The 16,523-nt window shown below is 36.4% G+C and overlaps 1 protein-coding gene across 1 annotated transcript in view; it reads left to right on the top strand.

Annotated features, from left to right (window-relative positions):
- Nucleotides 1-1,841: 1,841 nt before the first annotated feature.
- CCDC6 (coiled-coil domain containing 6) overlaps nt 1,842-16,523 on the top strand; it is an 18,914-nt gene continuing 4,232 nt past the window's right edge. The window contains exons 1-6 of the mRNA XM_009702836.1: nt 1,842-1,853; nt 3,527-3,630; nt 5,336-5,496; nt 8,110-8,266; nt 11,539-11,639; nt 15,501-15,625. Of these exons, the coding sequence (XP_009701138.1) occupies nt 1,842-1,853; nt 3,527-3,630; nt 5,336-5,496; nt 8,110-8,266; nt 11,539-11,639; nt 15,501-15,625 (660 nt within the window). The remainder of the gene's footprint in view (nt 1,854-3,526; nt 3,631-5,335; nt 5,497-8,109; nt 8,267-11,538; nt 11,640-15,500; nt 15,626-16,523) is intronic.

Genomic DNA, 16,523 nt, shown 5'->3' with positions numbered 1-16,523 from the left:
AATTAAGGAAGAGAGATTGCCACAATGCTTCAGCGTAACCTTTGGGAGACCTGTTAAACAGGGCTTTGAAGGAGTACTTCAGCAGTGCTTTGAACATAATCTAGGCTGCATTACTAGATACATCGTTGTAATCAGTGAGCAGATAGTTATAACATATGTTCACTGAACTATTATTTTTAAAATATGGAACATGAATTTTCTATGCTTTGTGTCCTTCCTCCTTTGCTTTCTCTCATCTGAGCTGCTTGTGCCACAGGTTTACGGTAGGTAGCCAGTTTGTAGCAGTGATGATTGTATAGAATGTTATTCCTAAATAAAAAAATTAAGTTGGATCTCAGGGTTCAAATGTGACCTGGCGTAATTTTCTTAAGTCAGCTTGAAGTGGCAGAACATTCTTCTCTGAAGGCTAATGGTGAAGAAATTTGCAACATGTGATTATTTCATTAACTGAATGTCTGAGTTAAAATGAGCAATAATGTTCTGTGTTATAGTTCAGTGGTTTGATAAGAAGTAAATAGCTGTCAGTGTTGTCCTACAGAGGCCAAGTTTGTGTAGTCATGCTGTTACTCTTTTTAATTGCTTTTCTATTTCATACAGTACTGTGAGAAACTCAGGAGATGAGAAATAAGAACTAAACTACTAATAATTATCTCTTATGTCTGCTTCTTTGAAAGGAGAAGAAAATGAAATGTGTAAAATTTTCTGGAAAGATTCTTGGAGAGCAGCAAAGAATTAAAGCTACAAAGGGGGAGGGGAAGATGAGAAGCAGAGAAGTGAAATTTGGGATAGCAGGCTTAGGCAGAGATCATAGTCAACTTTCATTGATTTGGGAGATCTCCATTTCAGGAGGGAACAGTGGTGCTTGTTAGTAAGTTGGCAAGACTGAAAAAGCAGTAATCCAAGAATACACAGACAATGGATATTTTAGCTGCATTTGAAGTAAAGTAAGTGTACATGTGAAAGAGTGAGAGAGATGAGAAGAAACACAATTGGATAATCAGGAAGGTTAAAAGGGATTTTTCTCTTCCTCTGAAGGAAAGATTAAGGTCCAAAAAAGCAAGCAATACTTCCTACTTTCCCTGTCGTGATGGTAAAAATTAAATGATGTTTGACTGGAATGTAACTTTGAACCAATATAGAATGACACTAGTATTGACAGAGCTGCTGGTTTGGTCTTGAGATACAATCCCATCCTGCTTAGTTTAGTTCAGAATATTACCACATCCCTAACAAATTCGTTGACTAGAGTTAGACTACATTTCAAAGTAGACCTGAAACTACCTAGTACAAAACAAATATGCCTGTTATCTCAATGCACCGCTCTGGTCAGGATGCTGCAGTTGCTTTCCTTGCAAGTTCAATTCAAGGTGTTCATCCTCAAAGCTTTAATATCCTGACACTGGGAGGACCTGGGACAATCCTCAAGATTGGGAAAGGAACATACTTGTTTTCAGTGTGTTTTCCTATTACTGGGAATGTGGAGTTTTAGGTCTGTTTCACAACCCAGTTTCTTTGGTGTTTGATCAGAGCATGTCTGTCAGCCTTCACGGCACAACAAAAGGCTCATTTGTATATTGTTGCTGATGATTTGACTTTGCCATTGTGCATGCTCACCTACATGCAGATTTCTAATTGATGGACTCTGCTGCTTTGGTGATGGTTGCTGTAATACTAAATGTAATCTTGGACTTTTTCAAATTCAAGGTTATAAATAATTGACTCTGTCCTTCAAATTCCAGTGTGCCCTTCTTCGTACCATTAAATGAAATAGATTTATTTTCACCATTATGTTTTTGTGGGTTTGTTTGGTGCTAGATCAATAATATAGTTATAAAAAGACTATGTCAGAGCAGGTGAGTCTAAACCATGCTGCACTGAAGTGATGCAAAAAACATTGCTGCAGACAGTCATCCACAGTCAAACCTTTTTTGTCATGTGTTTATATAGAAAGCTATGCAATGTAGTGAGGATCTGCATGTTGGTAGTGTAGAAGGACGGTGTGCAGATTCCCAGAACATTTTGTGTACTTCCTTCTCGCTGAGAGCTGTCAGCCCCAAGCATTGGCCAAACTGGCTGATGAGCAGTGCCCTAAGGCAAAGCGCCTTGTATCTCCCGGGGCTGAGCCTTTTGCCTTGGTACCACCCTGGCTCCTGCTGGTGTGGGGAACAACTGTCAGTCAGGATCCAAATTCTCATACCTCGTGTGAGACTGAAGCGTGTTGCTCCTGACTTACCTTTGTTTTTTTGAAGTGTAAGTTCCCTCAACTGTTAATGTACACCTGGAAGCTCAGACATGGAAAGAATTTACTAAACAGTGTTTCTTTTTCTCATTATGTTCCCTGTTACTCATCAACATATGTCTATTTTCACTTACAGTAACTAATTCTTCTAAGCTTTAAAGAAGAAAGTTGTACATTCATTAAACTTGCACTGTTACCCGAAGTGTGTAGTTTAAATTTTGTTTGGGTATCTCAATATTAATTTAGTGGTTAGCACAGAGCCCTTACAGATTTAGATGCTGTAATAGCACTTCACCCAGTGATGCAGTAAATGTGCGAGGGAATCGCTTAATCTGTTTTCAGTTTTTCCATTTTTTAATGTGGGATTATTTGCCCGTCAGGAAAGTAGTGAGTGTTAAGAAAGGCTTGGCTGGGAAAAATACTGCCAAGCTATTTTCCCCCTGTAAAGGTGTTGATCTATTCCCATGTTTCATTATTGCTTACTTCTGGAGTTCAGCTGCCAGTGTTAACTGAGGAAGATCATCTATGCCTTTTAGTATTCTAGTGTATTCTTACTAATATTTGCATTGTATTTGTACTGAAATATTAGTAACAGATTTCTTCATGTGTGGTTCTATGTTATATCTGCTTTTATTAGCTTATAGTTAATCGAGAGTTTGTTCACACAGTAAGTGAATGGGAATAATGTCAAGTTAAGTGTTTACTTTTATAAAACCTTAGCCAAGATAGAAATACATTTGTTCCTGCTACTAAGGGTTGATACAGTAACACTTAAGGCAGTTCACGTAATTTTTTCTTCACTGTTTTTAGGTCTCTCTATCTAACACAAAGCAAATGTTCTCTTCCATCTCTGGCTTACTTCACTGTGATTCTTCCACTAAAAAAGTCTTAGAGTTTTTCAAAAGAATGAATGTTGATGTAGTGGACAGTAAATTCAGTTTGAACTTCAGAGACACATGGAATAGGAGATGTCTTTGAATAGGCTTGTCATGTCATCGGTGACCACGTGTCCAGGTTTCAAGCTCCTCCTTATGGGCCAGAGGCAACAAGTTGTGTGAGAAAAATTTCTGTTAAGGAGATGACAACTGTGCAACTCCTGAATCTCTTGATTTTTCACTGGCTCTGTGACCAGTGTGTTGTGCCTGATTTTTGTCTCCTCTTCACCTTCTCTTTACCGTTGTAGAGCATCAGGTAAAATGGTGTTGTTATAGCAATGATCTTTCCTAATGGCAGTCCCTTGAAAAAAATATATTTCCATCATTTTCATTGATTATTTTTCCTCTCCAGCTAAGACGCGAGAAGATTGACCTTGAAAATACTTTGGAACAAGAACAAGAAGCACTAGTGAATCGTCTGTGGAAGAGGATGGATAAGCTTGAAGCAGAAAAACGGTTTGTCTTGTTGCAGTGTGTTTGTTACTGTGGGAGAGATACCATTTAATACATAGTGTTCTGGATTAAATATGTTCATCTCTGTCCCCTAAGAGTTCTTTAATCTATGAAAACCTGGCAGTTAAAGCAGTCGCAAAGCTCCTTGTTTACACTTTGCCACGTCCTTGATTGCTTAAAGCAGATGAAACTAAATAGTATAAGAAACAACCTGGGAAAGCTCAAAGGAATTTGGTGAATTCTTTCAACTGCTGATAGACCCTTTTTAAAGCTATTGGTTTGGAGTCAGCTTTGTATTTGTGGCCCAGAGAAAATAACTCAGTATTTTAGTGTGTGTGTTCTATGAGAAGCTCTTGTGTTTTCCCTATCTACTTGGAGAAAACTTCAGCTTTTTCTCAGTGGTGTGCACTCGTGTCATTGAGACTTCCTGCTGCTTCTTCAATAGAAGTTGACAGTGAGACTTTATATTCCTGGGAAAGCTAAGATTAAAATACATATTAAAGCAACCCTCTCTTTAAGGCCATATTGTAAGAACATTGGTTTTGGGGAGATTAGGGAAGAAGAGATGATTAATACCTTGTTTTCTTCTATGTGTTTAAGGACAGTTATGTTAATGTGACTCTGTGAATCTTGACTGGGGCCTCAGAAAACACCTAAGCCTAGATGAACTGCAGGTTTTGTAGTTTTATTTTAGAGTGCCCTGCTGTGTGGAAGGTGCTCTGAAGAGCTACGTGTGATATTCCGCAGTGGTAAATCCATAGTGGGGTGGGCTTTTGGTAGGATTTTTGTGCATCTTAGATGTAAAGCCTTCTTAAATTAAACCAGAAATGGTTTGGCTTAATCTCAGACTATGTGCTTTCTTACGAGGAGCAGTGATGGAGTCAGGCCATGCTTTAGTAGCACCTTGTATGATACATATGAATCCTAGGCCATGCAAAGAGTTGTGCTTGCACAGTGTTGTCCCTGTTCTTCAGGGCCGAGTTGGATCTGGCCAATCAACATGGTTCTAGTGAAGAACAGTTTCATGCTTTCAGGCTGAAAAATGCTTCATATGTTAACTCCAAAAATCAGCGTTTAGAGCATTTAATATCTACCATATGTTTATTTCATTATAAGAGAAGTTCATTACTCCTGAATTTACAATCAGTTATTTGAGGTAGTTGAAACCTTGACTGTATGGAACACCTTTCTGTTTGGAGATTTAAAAAAGAAATATAAAAAAAAGGAGGAGACTCTTTGATTATGCTTCAGAAACTGTTTGTGAAGTTTTCTTTTTTGGTAATGGTGAAATGCAGAAAAGCTTGTGTTTTACCATAGACGTACTTTACTCATCTTTTCATCTTGAATATGTGTTCTTCCTCTAAGGACATATATGTAAAAACTCATAAGAGATTAAATGAATTTGCTTAGAAATTATTTTGTGGAATAAGTAGCATTTGAATATAAAACTGAGGTGAACAGTATGCAGAAATATTTGGGAATGTCAATGTCTGAGTATTTTAGAAAGTCCATCTGTGCTTTTTACCTTTTTTTATTTTGAGTTAAAAAAGAAAACTTTATAAATCCTCCCAAAATTCTCTCCCCCCAAACAGTAGTTCAAATAAATCTTATATACCTCCCAGAATCTGTGCAGTGGCTTTCTGGGGGATTTAAAGGGGTTTTCTTTTCATTAGAATAGAAGAAAAAATTTGAACTATTTTTCATACAGAATTTTGCAGGAGAAATTAGACCAGCCAGTATCTGCTCCACCGTCACCCAGAGACATATCAATGGAGATAGATTCTCCGGAAAATATGATGAGACATATCAGATTTTTGAAGAATGAAGTGGAGAGGTTAAAGAAGCAACTGAGGGCTGCACAGTTACAGCGTGAGTAAACAACTTGTTTTAAATCTTTTTAAGTTTGTGTAATGTAAGATTTTTATATATACTTTCATGACTTTGAATTTCAGGTAGAAGTAGAAAAAATAGGGCAGGTTTGAATTAAAATATTTTCATAATTGTGGTATTGTTTCTCATTGATGTATCTATACTGCAATTTGGGTTATTTTTAGCTTTACTAGAAGGAAGTCTGGAAGAATCAACAAATACTTCTTGAATATTTTGGGCCAGGGAAAAAAGGTTTCTATCTTTTTTTCCTTTTTTTTTTTTTTAGAGACTTAGCAATATTTCAATGTACAGATTTTTCAAAACATACTTATGGCCTTCTTTGTAAGAGTCTTGTTATAAATGAAGAATTACTTAAAAGAATTAGCAGCTAACAAAATGAGGTTCAGTTGTATATAAGAATTTCACTTGTTAATGATTGCAACTACCTTTAAATAGTTGTTTGTAGCTGTGTTAGACTAAAATAAGATTACTTGTTTTGCTATATTGTGAAGAACAATTAGTCTAATTGTTCAGGCAGCTGTTTGACTTCACAATATAGCAAAAGAAGTAATCTTATTTTGTTCTTACCTACGTAAAATCACTTTAAAGGTGGACAGAATAAAACCGTTGTGTAGAAGTCCTTGTGTTTCTGCTGTGAAAAGCGTCATGACCAGAAGTGGAAAGCCTGTTTTTTGCCCTGCCTTTCCAGAGAAGAGGCTATGGCTCTGAGCACATGGTCTCAACTGGCAGGAAAGTCGCTTGTGCCTTCCTGTGATCTTTGTAATGCCAATCTTTCATTCCTTCATGCTAAACGTGAAATTTTTGTCCGAGTTTTGTCAGTTCTGCCTAGCTCCTAGTCAGTGTAGCATTATACTTCAGTTGACAAGTAAGTAGTTACCTGACTATACAGACAGAAAAATTAGAGGGAGTGGGAAACAGGCAATATTCTCCCCTTGTAGTCTGCTGGTCTTGACAGGCTAACTGGAATATTTTGACCCTTGTTTAGGGAAATAGCTTGTCAGAGGCAGTGGCCTTCCTTAAAGACAGAGATGATGGGAGAGTGCTCTTTTGCTGAGGCCTTGTGCGCAAGTTTGTGATATTAATAATGATTTGTGTCAGTTAAAAGAAGATAAGGACTGTTAATCTTTGTACTTGCCAATTCTGGACTGCAGCCTTCGCTTACTGAACTTCAGAACAAGAGCAAGGTCTTAGATTTAAAGTACTCTTTGTACAAATCTAGCCTAATTAATTTCATTTCAAGTATTCTTTATTATTTTTAAATGGTTTCTTGTTGAATTACTGTGATTTAGAGTCAAAGATGCATTTAAAGTCAAATTCTCATTGAAAATAAAATCTAGGTTTAAAAGTACTCTTTCCTTTGTGAACAGATTAAGCAGAGCTGCAGTATGAATAGCAATACTGATAGAAATGGATGTGCTAACCTGCAAGCAGAAACTGAAATACAGTGTTCGGCTTGGTGTTTGCAATATGGGTCATTAGAGAACCTCTAGCGTTACTTATAAATACTTAATAAAATCTGTTTACTGAATTCTGATATTGGTATTACAATTTGTATTCCTGAAGCACTTACTCTTCTAGTCTAGGGACTGTTTTGGTATAATAATAGTTTTAAAGAAGTGATAACTGTTAGATTTAGAAGTGATATTTCCACAGAAGAGAGAGAAATCACGTATTGTTGATAGTTTGGGAGCAGTCGTCTAAAACAGCAATATTCTTTTGATTGAAGGGTGCTGCATAAAGAAACGATCACAAAGCATCATGAATTGTTTGTTGTGGGTTTTTTTGACATCAAGGAATTAACTGTAAACTTCATCAAACATTAGAAAACCTCACAAAATGCGTTGTGTGTCATAAGTCTTCATCATGTGTTCCATTTTATTTAAATAATCTGTCAAAATGCTTCCTAGCTTTCCTTAATTTGATTTTGTCACTTTAAATAGCCTGTGATACCAGACTATGTAAGTAATGTTTGCTGAACTTGTTTAGAATTGCAAACTCAAATTGCCCTTTGATGTAAAGAGTAAACCGCTTGTTGGCTTTTAATATTGGTACATATTCTACTGGCCAATCTCTATCATAAAATGTGTAATTGAAAGAATGCTACAGAATACATGTAAGGTAGCAATTTAATGCAAGTTTGAGTGTTTTGGGTTTCAGAACTTGTTTTGTGCTTCTTCCTTCGAAATGGAAGTATACCTTTAAAATAATTTCTTCTGTGTGTTGCAGTAAAATCTTTGTAAACGTGGAATAGCATTATTTTAATGGAGCAGGAATCATTGTATTTCTTCTTTATGGTTTTGGTTTTATTATTTTCTTCATTACTTTTTTCTTTTCAAATTCATTTAAGTAATTACTTAAAACTTTTTTGCTTTTTACCTTTTATTTCCAAAATTACTATCAACCAATAATTTATTTTAGTAGCTACTGTTCTGAATTAGGCTTGAACTAATGACTTAGGGATGAGAATTCTGAGTGATCCATTGTAAGCATTTTCTACACCCTCATTCTTGAAGTACTGGAGTAAAATTAGGCACAACGTATTTGCCTGTCTGTGAAATTGAATTTTAATTTTAAAAAAATTCTGAATTTCAGATTCAGAGAAGATGGCACAATATTTAGAAGAGGAGCGACATATGAGAGAAGAAAACTTGAGACTTCAAAGAAAATTACAGAGGGAAATGGAACGTAGGGAAGCACTCTGCAGGCAACTTTCAGAAAGTGAATCCAGCTTAGAAATGGATGATGAAAGGTTTGTATTTTCTAGCCGTCCGGATATGTTGGCATTGAGCTTATTAATCAATACTCATACTTCTTTTTGAATAGTATAGAATAAATATTTATAGAAATAACCTGTATATGGGTTTAGTATATGTATCAAATTTCAGCATGGTCCAGGAATATCTTGAATAGAATTATATCAGACTTGTTTAGAAATTGCATTAGTTTTAGCAGTGGGAAAGAAAGAAAATATTTGCATCTGAAGTTTGTTTAGGGTTGTGATAATGTATAGTGACATAAATATAGCTGTGGAGTTGAGATTCAGGATAACTCGATCATAGTACCTTTGTTTTGCCCCTAACTTGGTAACTGCAAGGAATTCTGTGAGGTAGGGACAATGTCCTTACTTGGGGCTAATTTGTCTTTTGTAGAAGGTAAAATGCGTTCAGCCAAATACAAAGGGATACTGTGTAAAGCCTTAGAAAGAAGTAGCGTTTCCAGAACTGTTGGGTGGTTCTTGATGCCCAGACCGTAACATCCTTGATATTTTTTTTTCTCTACTGCAGACTGCATTGCTTGCACTGACCTTACAGATATTCTTGAGTTTTTCGTGGTTTTATATGATGCCTTTTAGTGTTTTCTCACATCATAGTCATTTGACAGTGTTATATCTTGAAAGAGGTTTTTAAGTACACTTTGAATAAAACGTTCTTATTTCTTATCAAATGCTCATTATTTTGTTGCACTGTTTTACATTATTTTGGATTTATAGTGGTTCTTTAAAAAAAAAAAGTTACGCTGTGTTGTGTATTCTTCTGATACTGAGATATTTCTTCTTGGGTCATCACTCTATATTTGTTACAAGACATAATTTAACAGAAACAAATTGCCAGATATTTTGTTTCAAGTAGCACCCTTGAAGTTCAAGGTAGCATTTTCATTTTAATGAAATAACTAGGCAACTGACATATATTGCAGTAGCATCTGGTATTAAGATGTAGTGAATGCTGTATAAATTAAATCATTAGAAATACGGGATTCTAGTGTTTGAATCTACTTTTATTAGCCTAATCTTTTCTGCCAGTCAAAATCTAAAACTATGTGAATTACCACTATTAATCCAAAACTGTAGTATCCTAATAATTTTTTTTGTCAACCAGTTGTGGGTGGTGGTTATCAGTAAAATGCAGGAAAATTTGATTGTTCTGTACTTCTAAGAAATTTCATTGTCATGTTGATTTTCTTGGTACTACAAAGGTGTGACAGAATTGTTCCAAAACAGGTATTTGCAGTGTAAGTAATACAAAGTAAAGGGAAGGACAAAGCAGCTATTAGAGTGGTTAGTCTTAGGAGAACTGTATAGACAAAATAATTGTGGAACTACATACAGTAATGATTTTAAAATGTAAATTTTTGTCGGCTTACATTATCTTCCTAAAAATGATGGTGATGATGGATTGGATAGCCAGTTTTTTCAGTTGCATTCTGTTAGCTGATGATACTTATTTTTTGTAGCTGGGGATAGATAAAGATACTTTACTGAATGCAAAATTCACAGCTCTCCCAAAACTTCTTCCTCCTGACTAGCAATAGCTTTGTCTCCTCAATCCTCCAACCTATTCTCTGGAGTAGCAGGAAAATATCTGAAACCAGGTAGCATACTAACAGTGTGCTGCTGTTCCATATCACCTGATCCAGGTACTAGGATGACTTACAGAAAATTGTCTTTATGTGGAATAAAATATGATTAAATCATAAAGACCACTGCCTTGCTGTAATACACATACTGTCTGCATTACAAGTGACTATGTGTTGCAGACGTAACCTAGTCAGTTCAGTTTCACTAACCTTACCATGGTAGGTCTTAAAAAATTTTATTTTTAATTAAACTTTAATTTGCCGGTTTGTTAATTTTCTGTTGTTCTCTATTGCAGCTACTTTTATTATGTGATCTACCCAAATTTAAACCAACTTTGGTATCACTGCAGCGTACTGCCTGCGTTAAGTGTTGTGGATTAGTAACTCTGAATATCCTGGTTAAAAATCAGTAAGATGCAGTATCAAAACATGTTTCAAATAGTTTATGAACTGACTCACAGACCTTGAAGTAGCCATTGTTGTGAGTTCCATCAAATAGAAATATTTTTAGTGCTGGTCCATGTTGTGTGTTTTTTCTCCGATCTGGAAATGAATGTAGCTACTAAGAATTTCTGAGAACACAGTGGTAGAACGGGAGACAAGAGTCAAAGGGCTGTTAGGTAGCTAATTTTGCCCACTTCTTTGCTGTGCCCAGTAAAAAAACACAGCTAAATGTAATAATAAAAACCCAGGTGCACTGATTTGCAACCATATGCGCAGGAAAAGCTGAGCAGGGAGCCTCTAATCTAGACAATGACTGAAAAATCTAGATGGAGCATGTGTGAGGAAGTCAACCTGAAAGCTGCCAGCCTAGTACTGTGGAAAAAATACATAAAATTACTTTTGAGATAAAAACAGTAAGTGGCAAGTAGGAGCAATTGGTATGATTTTTATCTTCTTTTACATAGCACTCGATGGCTGTGAAGAAGCTTCACTGTATTCAGTGAGTGAAGTACAAATAAATACTACTGAAATTATTACAGGTGGGGGAAAATGCCTTGCCTGATGTTCTAATCTGTTCAGTTTGTCACGGTGAAGTGGGACATGTCTTGCAACACAACCTAGAAGTATCTTTAGTGGAAGAAAGTCCTGGGTTCAAAATGTCTCTCTGTTCCAGTGGCAAAAGACACAATGATCAAATGGGTAAATGTTGAGACCAGAGGGATTCAAGTAGGAGACAGGGCATGCTTTTAACTGTGAGGCTGATCAGCTATTGGAACAGATTATTAGTACTTTAATGATCCCCCCTGCCCCTTTCATGATTTCAGATTAGTTCTGAATACCTTTTTGGAAGATACACTCCAGCCAGACAAGCTATTGAGTTCAATATAGAAATAGGTGTAAAGTGCAAGAATGTAGTATAGGTCATATTGGATGACATGATTTATACCTCTGGCCTTAATATGTACTATTCTAATTGTATGCAACTTGTATGGTTTTAACTGCACATGACTAAGATTAAGTCCAGCTCTTTCCATTGAAAGTTAAGCCAGTATCTGAGCCTTCAGCAATGACGAGAGTTCCTGTCCTGACTTCCTAAAGGTGACTGGTCCTTCATTAATCTAACATGATTCTTATGGGAATTGAAGAAACCACAGTGAAACATTTAAAACATGGCACATTTTAAAAGATTTGATCTAATTATTCTTTACCTTTTTTTGTTAGATATTTTAATGAGATGTCTGCACAAGGATTAAGACCTCGCACTGTGTCCAGTCCTATCCCTTATACACCCTCACCAAGTTCTAGCAGACCTATATCACCTGGTAAATATTTAACCCAGTTTCTAAAAAATATTGTATGTATCACATAGTAATGTGCCCTATTAATATATTTAGGTCAGTAGCGTTTCAAAGCTAGTCTGGAGAAAAAAACTGCATTGTAAATGTAAGAATAGTTTTGCCTTAGATGTCTTCTAGTGCAGCATGGTTTTGGATGGTTCTCTTTTACACTGTGACAGATATTAAAGGTCAGTTAAGTAGCTATCCCTTGAACTTTTATACTTTTTATTCTTTTTTACTCTCTCTTTTTCTCTTTTTCTGTCTCTTCTTTTTTCTCACTCCCTCCCCCCCCAAATTGCCCAACAGGATGCATAGTTCAAACAGATTTCTAGAGTTTGGTGATGAACTAGTAGTGAGACTGCTATTGTGTTCTGAATCAAAACTTCTTATAGAAGTTTAATCTTGAATGTGTTGGAAAATCCATTTCTCTGTAGTAGAGAAATGGCTTTTGTACTTCTGCTATTTTCTGTCCTGTCTCTAGTACTTTGTATAACAAAGGCAAACTAACCTTTTCTGAGTTTTTAATTACTGAATATACTTTTTAAGTCAAATGAAATGTATTTGTGTTACTAACACATTTATTGACTGAAACTTAAAATCCCTTAAAATTGCGCTTGGACATTCATTAAAAGTTGTTGGCCATGGGTGTTATAGGGCAATCACAAACTCACTTGTACATAATGAAGTGAATCCTGCATGCCCTGCTTTCCCAAGTTCACCTTTAGAACCAGTCAGACAGAGTCCTACAGTAAGGGTAAATGCGATGTGCTCTGTATTGATACATTCTGCAAGATGGAATTGAGACGTTTTATTACACAGGTCTACTAGAACTTATAAAATGTCTTTAAACTCTTCAATTTTCAAAATTGACTTTAGTTTTTCAGAAGGACTCAAAATCGTTTTCATCCAGGTGTTGCAAAATGAGGAAACATGTGTAAAAGCTAGCTATGGCAATAAGCCATGTTACGGTGTTAGAGATGAGCATTATGATAGGGTTTTTCCAGAGGTATTTGGACTTCTGAAATAAGCCAAATCACTTGGCTTTCAGTGTTCTGCAGGGTATGTTACCAAGAAAATGATACATGTTTTCTTTTCCTTTTCCTGTAACTGGGTGTACAGAAACATAGTGCATTACATGCTAACAACTGTTCTGGAGTAACTACTGTGGACATTTGTGGTTGTACATGTGCAACCTTCATAATAATAATACAATATTCAACTGCATTTTGTATCTACAGTTCACACAGTGGTTGTAATTAAAAGTACGTGTGGGAAAAATTATCTGGTAACTTACAGGCTTTCATCCTAGATTACCTAGAAATGCACCCAGTTTAGATGCTGATATGTCAGTGCAGGAGTACTCTATCAGTTTGTTCCTACACTGGGACTGAAGAGCATTCCTTGTTCTCTGCGGACCTCACTTCCCATCAGTTGTTGACACAAGAGTTCTGTGTTCTAGCGGGAATTATATCCCACAGACAGGGGATGCTGAAACACAGTCCGAAGCAGAGTTAAAAATAGCACAGCTGAAATGATCATTTCTAACAAAGTTCACAATTTTGATAATGTTGGTACAGTAAATGTTCCAGGGTAGCACTTCTGCACAGACAGCTACATTACTCTTCTTCACTTCTTATAAGTTAATACCCACAGCTGGGAAGTTTCACACTTCAGAAAAATAGAAGCAGCAGTTTGTTAGAGAACTAATGAGATCAGTAGGGAATTTTGTACAGCTGTCTGGGATATATGAATGCAGTAGTGGATGAAAGCAAATAGTTTCTGAGAGTACTTTAAAGTGGTGCAGTAAGACACTGTCAAAAGTATCGGTACAGAATAATACAACAGTTATATTTTGCAGCAAGTAATTGTATGACTTGGTATGTTTTGTTTGGGAAAAGATGCGCCTGAATTTGTAGAAACATAATTTGAAACCAGTTAGAGATGCTATAATTTCATATGGATAGCTGGTCAGGTTTAATGGGTCACATTCTGGCTCCTGAATCCCAGAGCCTTTTGTGCTTGCATGGCTTGAGATGCTGCTTTTGAGGACTCTTTGAAGCTGAAGTACTGCTAAGATTTCTAGCACAGTGCATGGAACTGAAGATTGTGGAAGTATTGCTACTCCTAGGCAGCTGGGGATTAATTACTCTAATTACCAATTAATCTTTAGTGTAGATAAACTGTCTTATGCTTTGCTTCTGCAACTAGGCTAGGTAGAGATTTTGGGCTGCAGAGATGAGCTCCTTTGGATGTACCTGCACTACTCCGTTATCGCTTCTTTGACTGCCATGTAGACTTGCATTTGTAAAACTTTTGGAGCTGGTTTATCCCAAAGCAGTTCAAAATTGTAATGTTGCAAAGCTGACTTGAAGCGTATTTTTTGCCTTTCATTGTTCTGAGCTCTTGTCTCTGACTTCCAACACATTGTCACCTACCTGAACATTGACTTGTTTCTGTCCTTGTGCTTACAAAAGCGCTTAGTTATAAAACACATGCTGTACAGACAATTAGATTGTGTAGTCAAAAAGCAGATTAATGTGGTTAATCTGCATTGTTTAACTACTCTAAAGTGACAGTGATTCCGTTGGAGTCACTCATAATTTGCATCAGACATACATTGGGGATGTAGCAGAATCAGATTTAGAATTGGAAAGAAGGGGAGTATGTTTTCTTCTATGACTTTCTTAGTGATCCAAGGCTTCTTTTCACCCCTGCCCCCATCCAACCACCCACCAAAGTCTTTTGTCATCAGTTGTAGCCAGAAATGCAGATAGATGCAGCTAAGGACAAAGCTGGGTGTTGGTGCATACTGTAGCTGCAGTGACACTGCTTTGCATTGGTTTAAGGTTGAAGAAGTGTGGAAACTGTTAAATCCAGTGTGGTGTTATGAAAGTTTAATAGACCTTTTGAATTTTTTTTGGTTGTAATTCTCCAAAGCAGTTGTTAGTGTCTAATACTAAACAGCTGAGAAAAGTCTTGTCTCCTACCTTACTGATGTTCTTTATCAGAAAGCAATAATGGGCTAAAGGTTTTGGAAAATGTGCTGTTTTAAGAAATACTCAATATGTTCGGAACACTTCAAGGTGTGAACTCTAAGGACTTAGTTGCTGTTTCTGTTTACCTAGGTCAGCTATACAGGTACTCTGCATTTTTATAAATTAGTTCTTACAGAAAGGAAGTATTTAGATGGAAGAATTAGATATTTGCCCTTTTGAATGTTAGGCTTTCCTTAATGTGGATGAAACAAGTTGTAATTTTAAATGTTAGTTGCTAGCCTAGACCAGCTAGCACCTAATCCCAGAATGCTTGAACTTCACAGCCCCAAAGATCTTTGGGTCCTTGGCTATAAATGCCGAGGCAAAACAGGAGGAGACCTGGGTGTAAGATCTGGTATGCCTTGGCAGAGCCACCTACATCCAGTTTCTTTGTGGAAACTTGTAGTGGCTCAGTGCTACATGGCTTGTCCAGGCACATCACCTCTGCTTCTTTAGACTGTATTTTGTTCAGGGAGACATTTCCTCCAAAGAGAAATGGAAGGCTGGATGGAAATTCTTGTGGACTAAAACTAAGCTGCCAGGGGAACCTTATGCTGTTCATGTTAAGTGAAAAGTTTTGTTTAACATTGTGTAATGTATGTTTTGAAACATATGGTAGTTTACTACAGGAAAAGAAACTAATTTTACATCACACTTTTCTGTACAATGAATATCTTTTAGATGTCTAATCTGGTGGCAGTTATCATTTCTTAATCTATGGATTCAGAACTAAAAAACTTTTTAAAACCTCACACTTTACTTTGTAAAATAAACAAGAATGTTGATGTTACCTTGTTTTAACAATTTGTAGGTCTGTCATATGCAAGTCACACAGTTGGTTTCACACCACCAACTTCACTGACTAGAGCTGGAATGTCTTACTACAATTCCCCAGGCCTTCATGTGCAACATATGGGACCATCCCATGGTATTACAGTAAGTATTTAAAATACATTGTCACTAATGTCAGTTTGGCTTATAAAAGTTATGATTGTTTGTCCTTAAGCTTTTTTACAAAACATTTTTGTAAATGTTTGTTTTTGTCTCCTTACTCCAAGATATCTATTGCCACTTTCTTCGACCCTGATTTTCCTCTTCACCCTTCAGAAACTGATTCTTTTTGGAGAACCTTATTTTCTGCAAAAGAATAGGATGTATTACCATCTTAAGGACAGTAATAGGTATCATCTTGTGGATCAGGCAGGGTGTGAGAAGTGATGTTCTAAGCTACTAAACCTATCCAGGGAAGTAAAAACATTGCTTTCATTTTTCTCCTAGTCTCCACCATCTGACGGATGAGTCATCTGAGGTTGCTCCAAGCTCAGGTTTTCTTCAGGATGACACACAATGCTACCATCATGTCATTGTAACAGGCAGTTAACTCTTATTTTCTATTCTCATTGGCAAAGAAGAAAGCTAATATAAACATTTGTTAGGGCAATTTCTCATATCTTTCAACTGGATTTATTTCCTTTTTATCTCCAATGTTTGATGCATTCCTACTTAATCGTGTTTCTTCCAAATATTTATGGAGTTTACTGAGCAAACAGAGCCTAAATATTAACCATTTGGCGAAATACCTTAGAGGAGTTGTATTTGAGACCATTTTGATTTTTCTGAACAGGTATGGTAGTATGTAAATATCCTGCAAAGTTTTTGCATATACTTGTCATTCTCAGATATGAAAACATGGTTCAATAGAATTTTTAGTAGAATGCTAAAATATGGCTGCTTCTAAAATTGTTTAGGTGAGTGTGAAAAGGCAATTGTTAATTTCATTGAGCAAGGATCGGTGGGAACGCTACATTGGTGAGTAGAACAGGAGGGAAGCTGG

Source organism: Cariama cristata, unplaced genomic scaffold (assembly GCF_000690535.1).
Source record: "Cariama cristata isolate BGI_N322 unplaced genomic scaffold, ASM69053v1 scaffold4826, whole genome shotgun sequence".
In the NCBI taxonomy this organism is placed as follows: Eukaryota; Metazoa; Chordata; class Aves; order Cariamiformes; family Cariamidae; genus Cariama; species Cariama cristata.
Note: the sequence above shows the minus strand (reverse complement) of the source record. Positions and strands in the feature narration are given on the sequence as shown.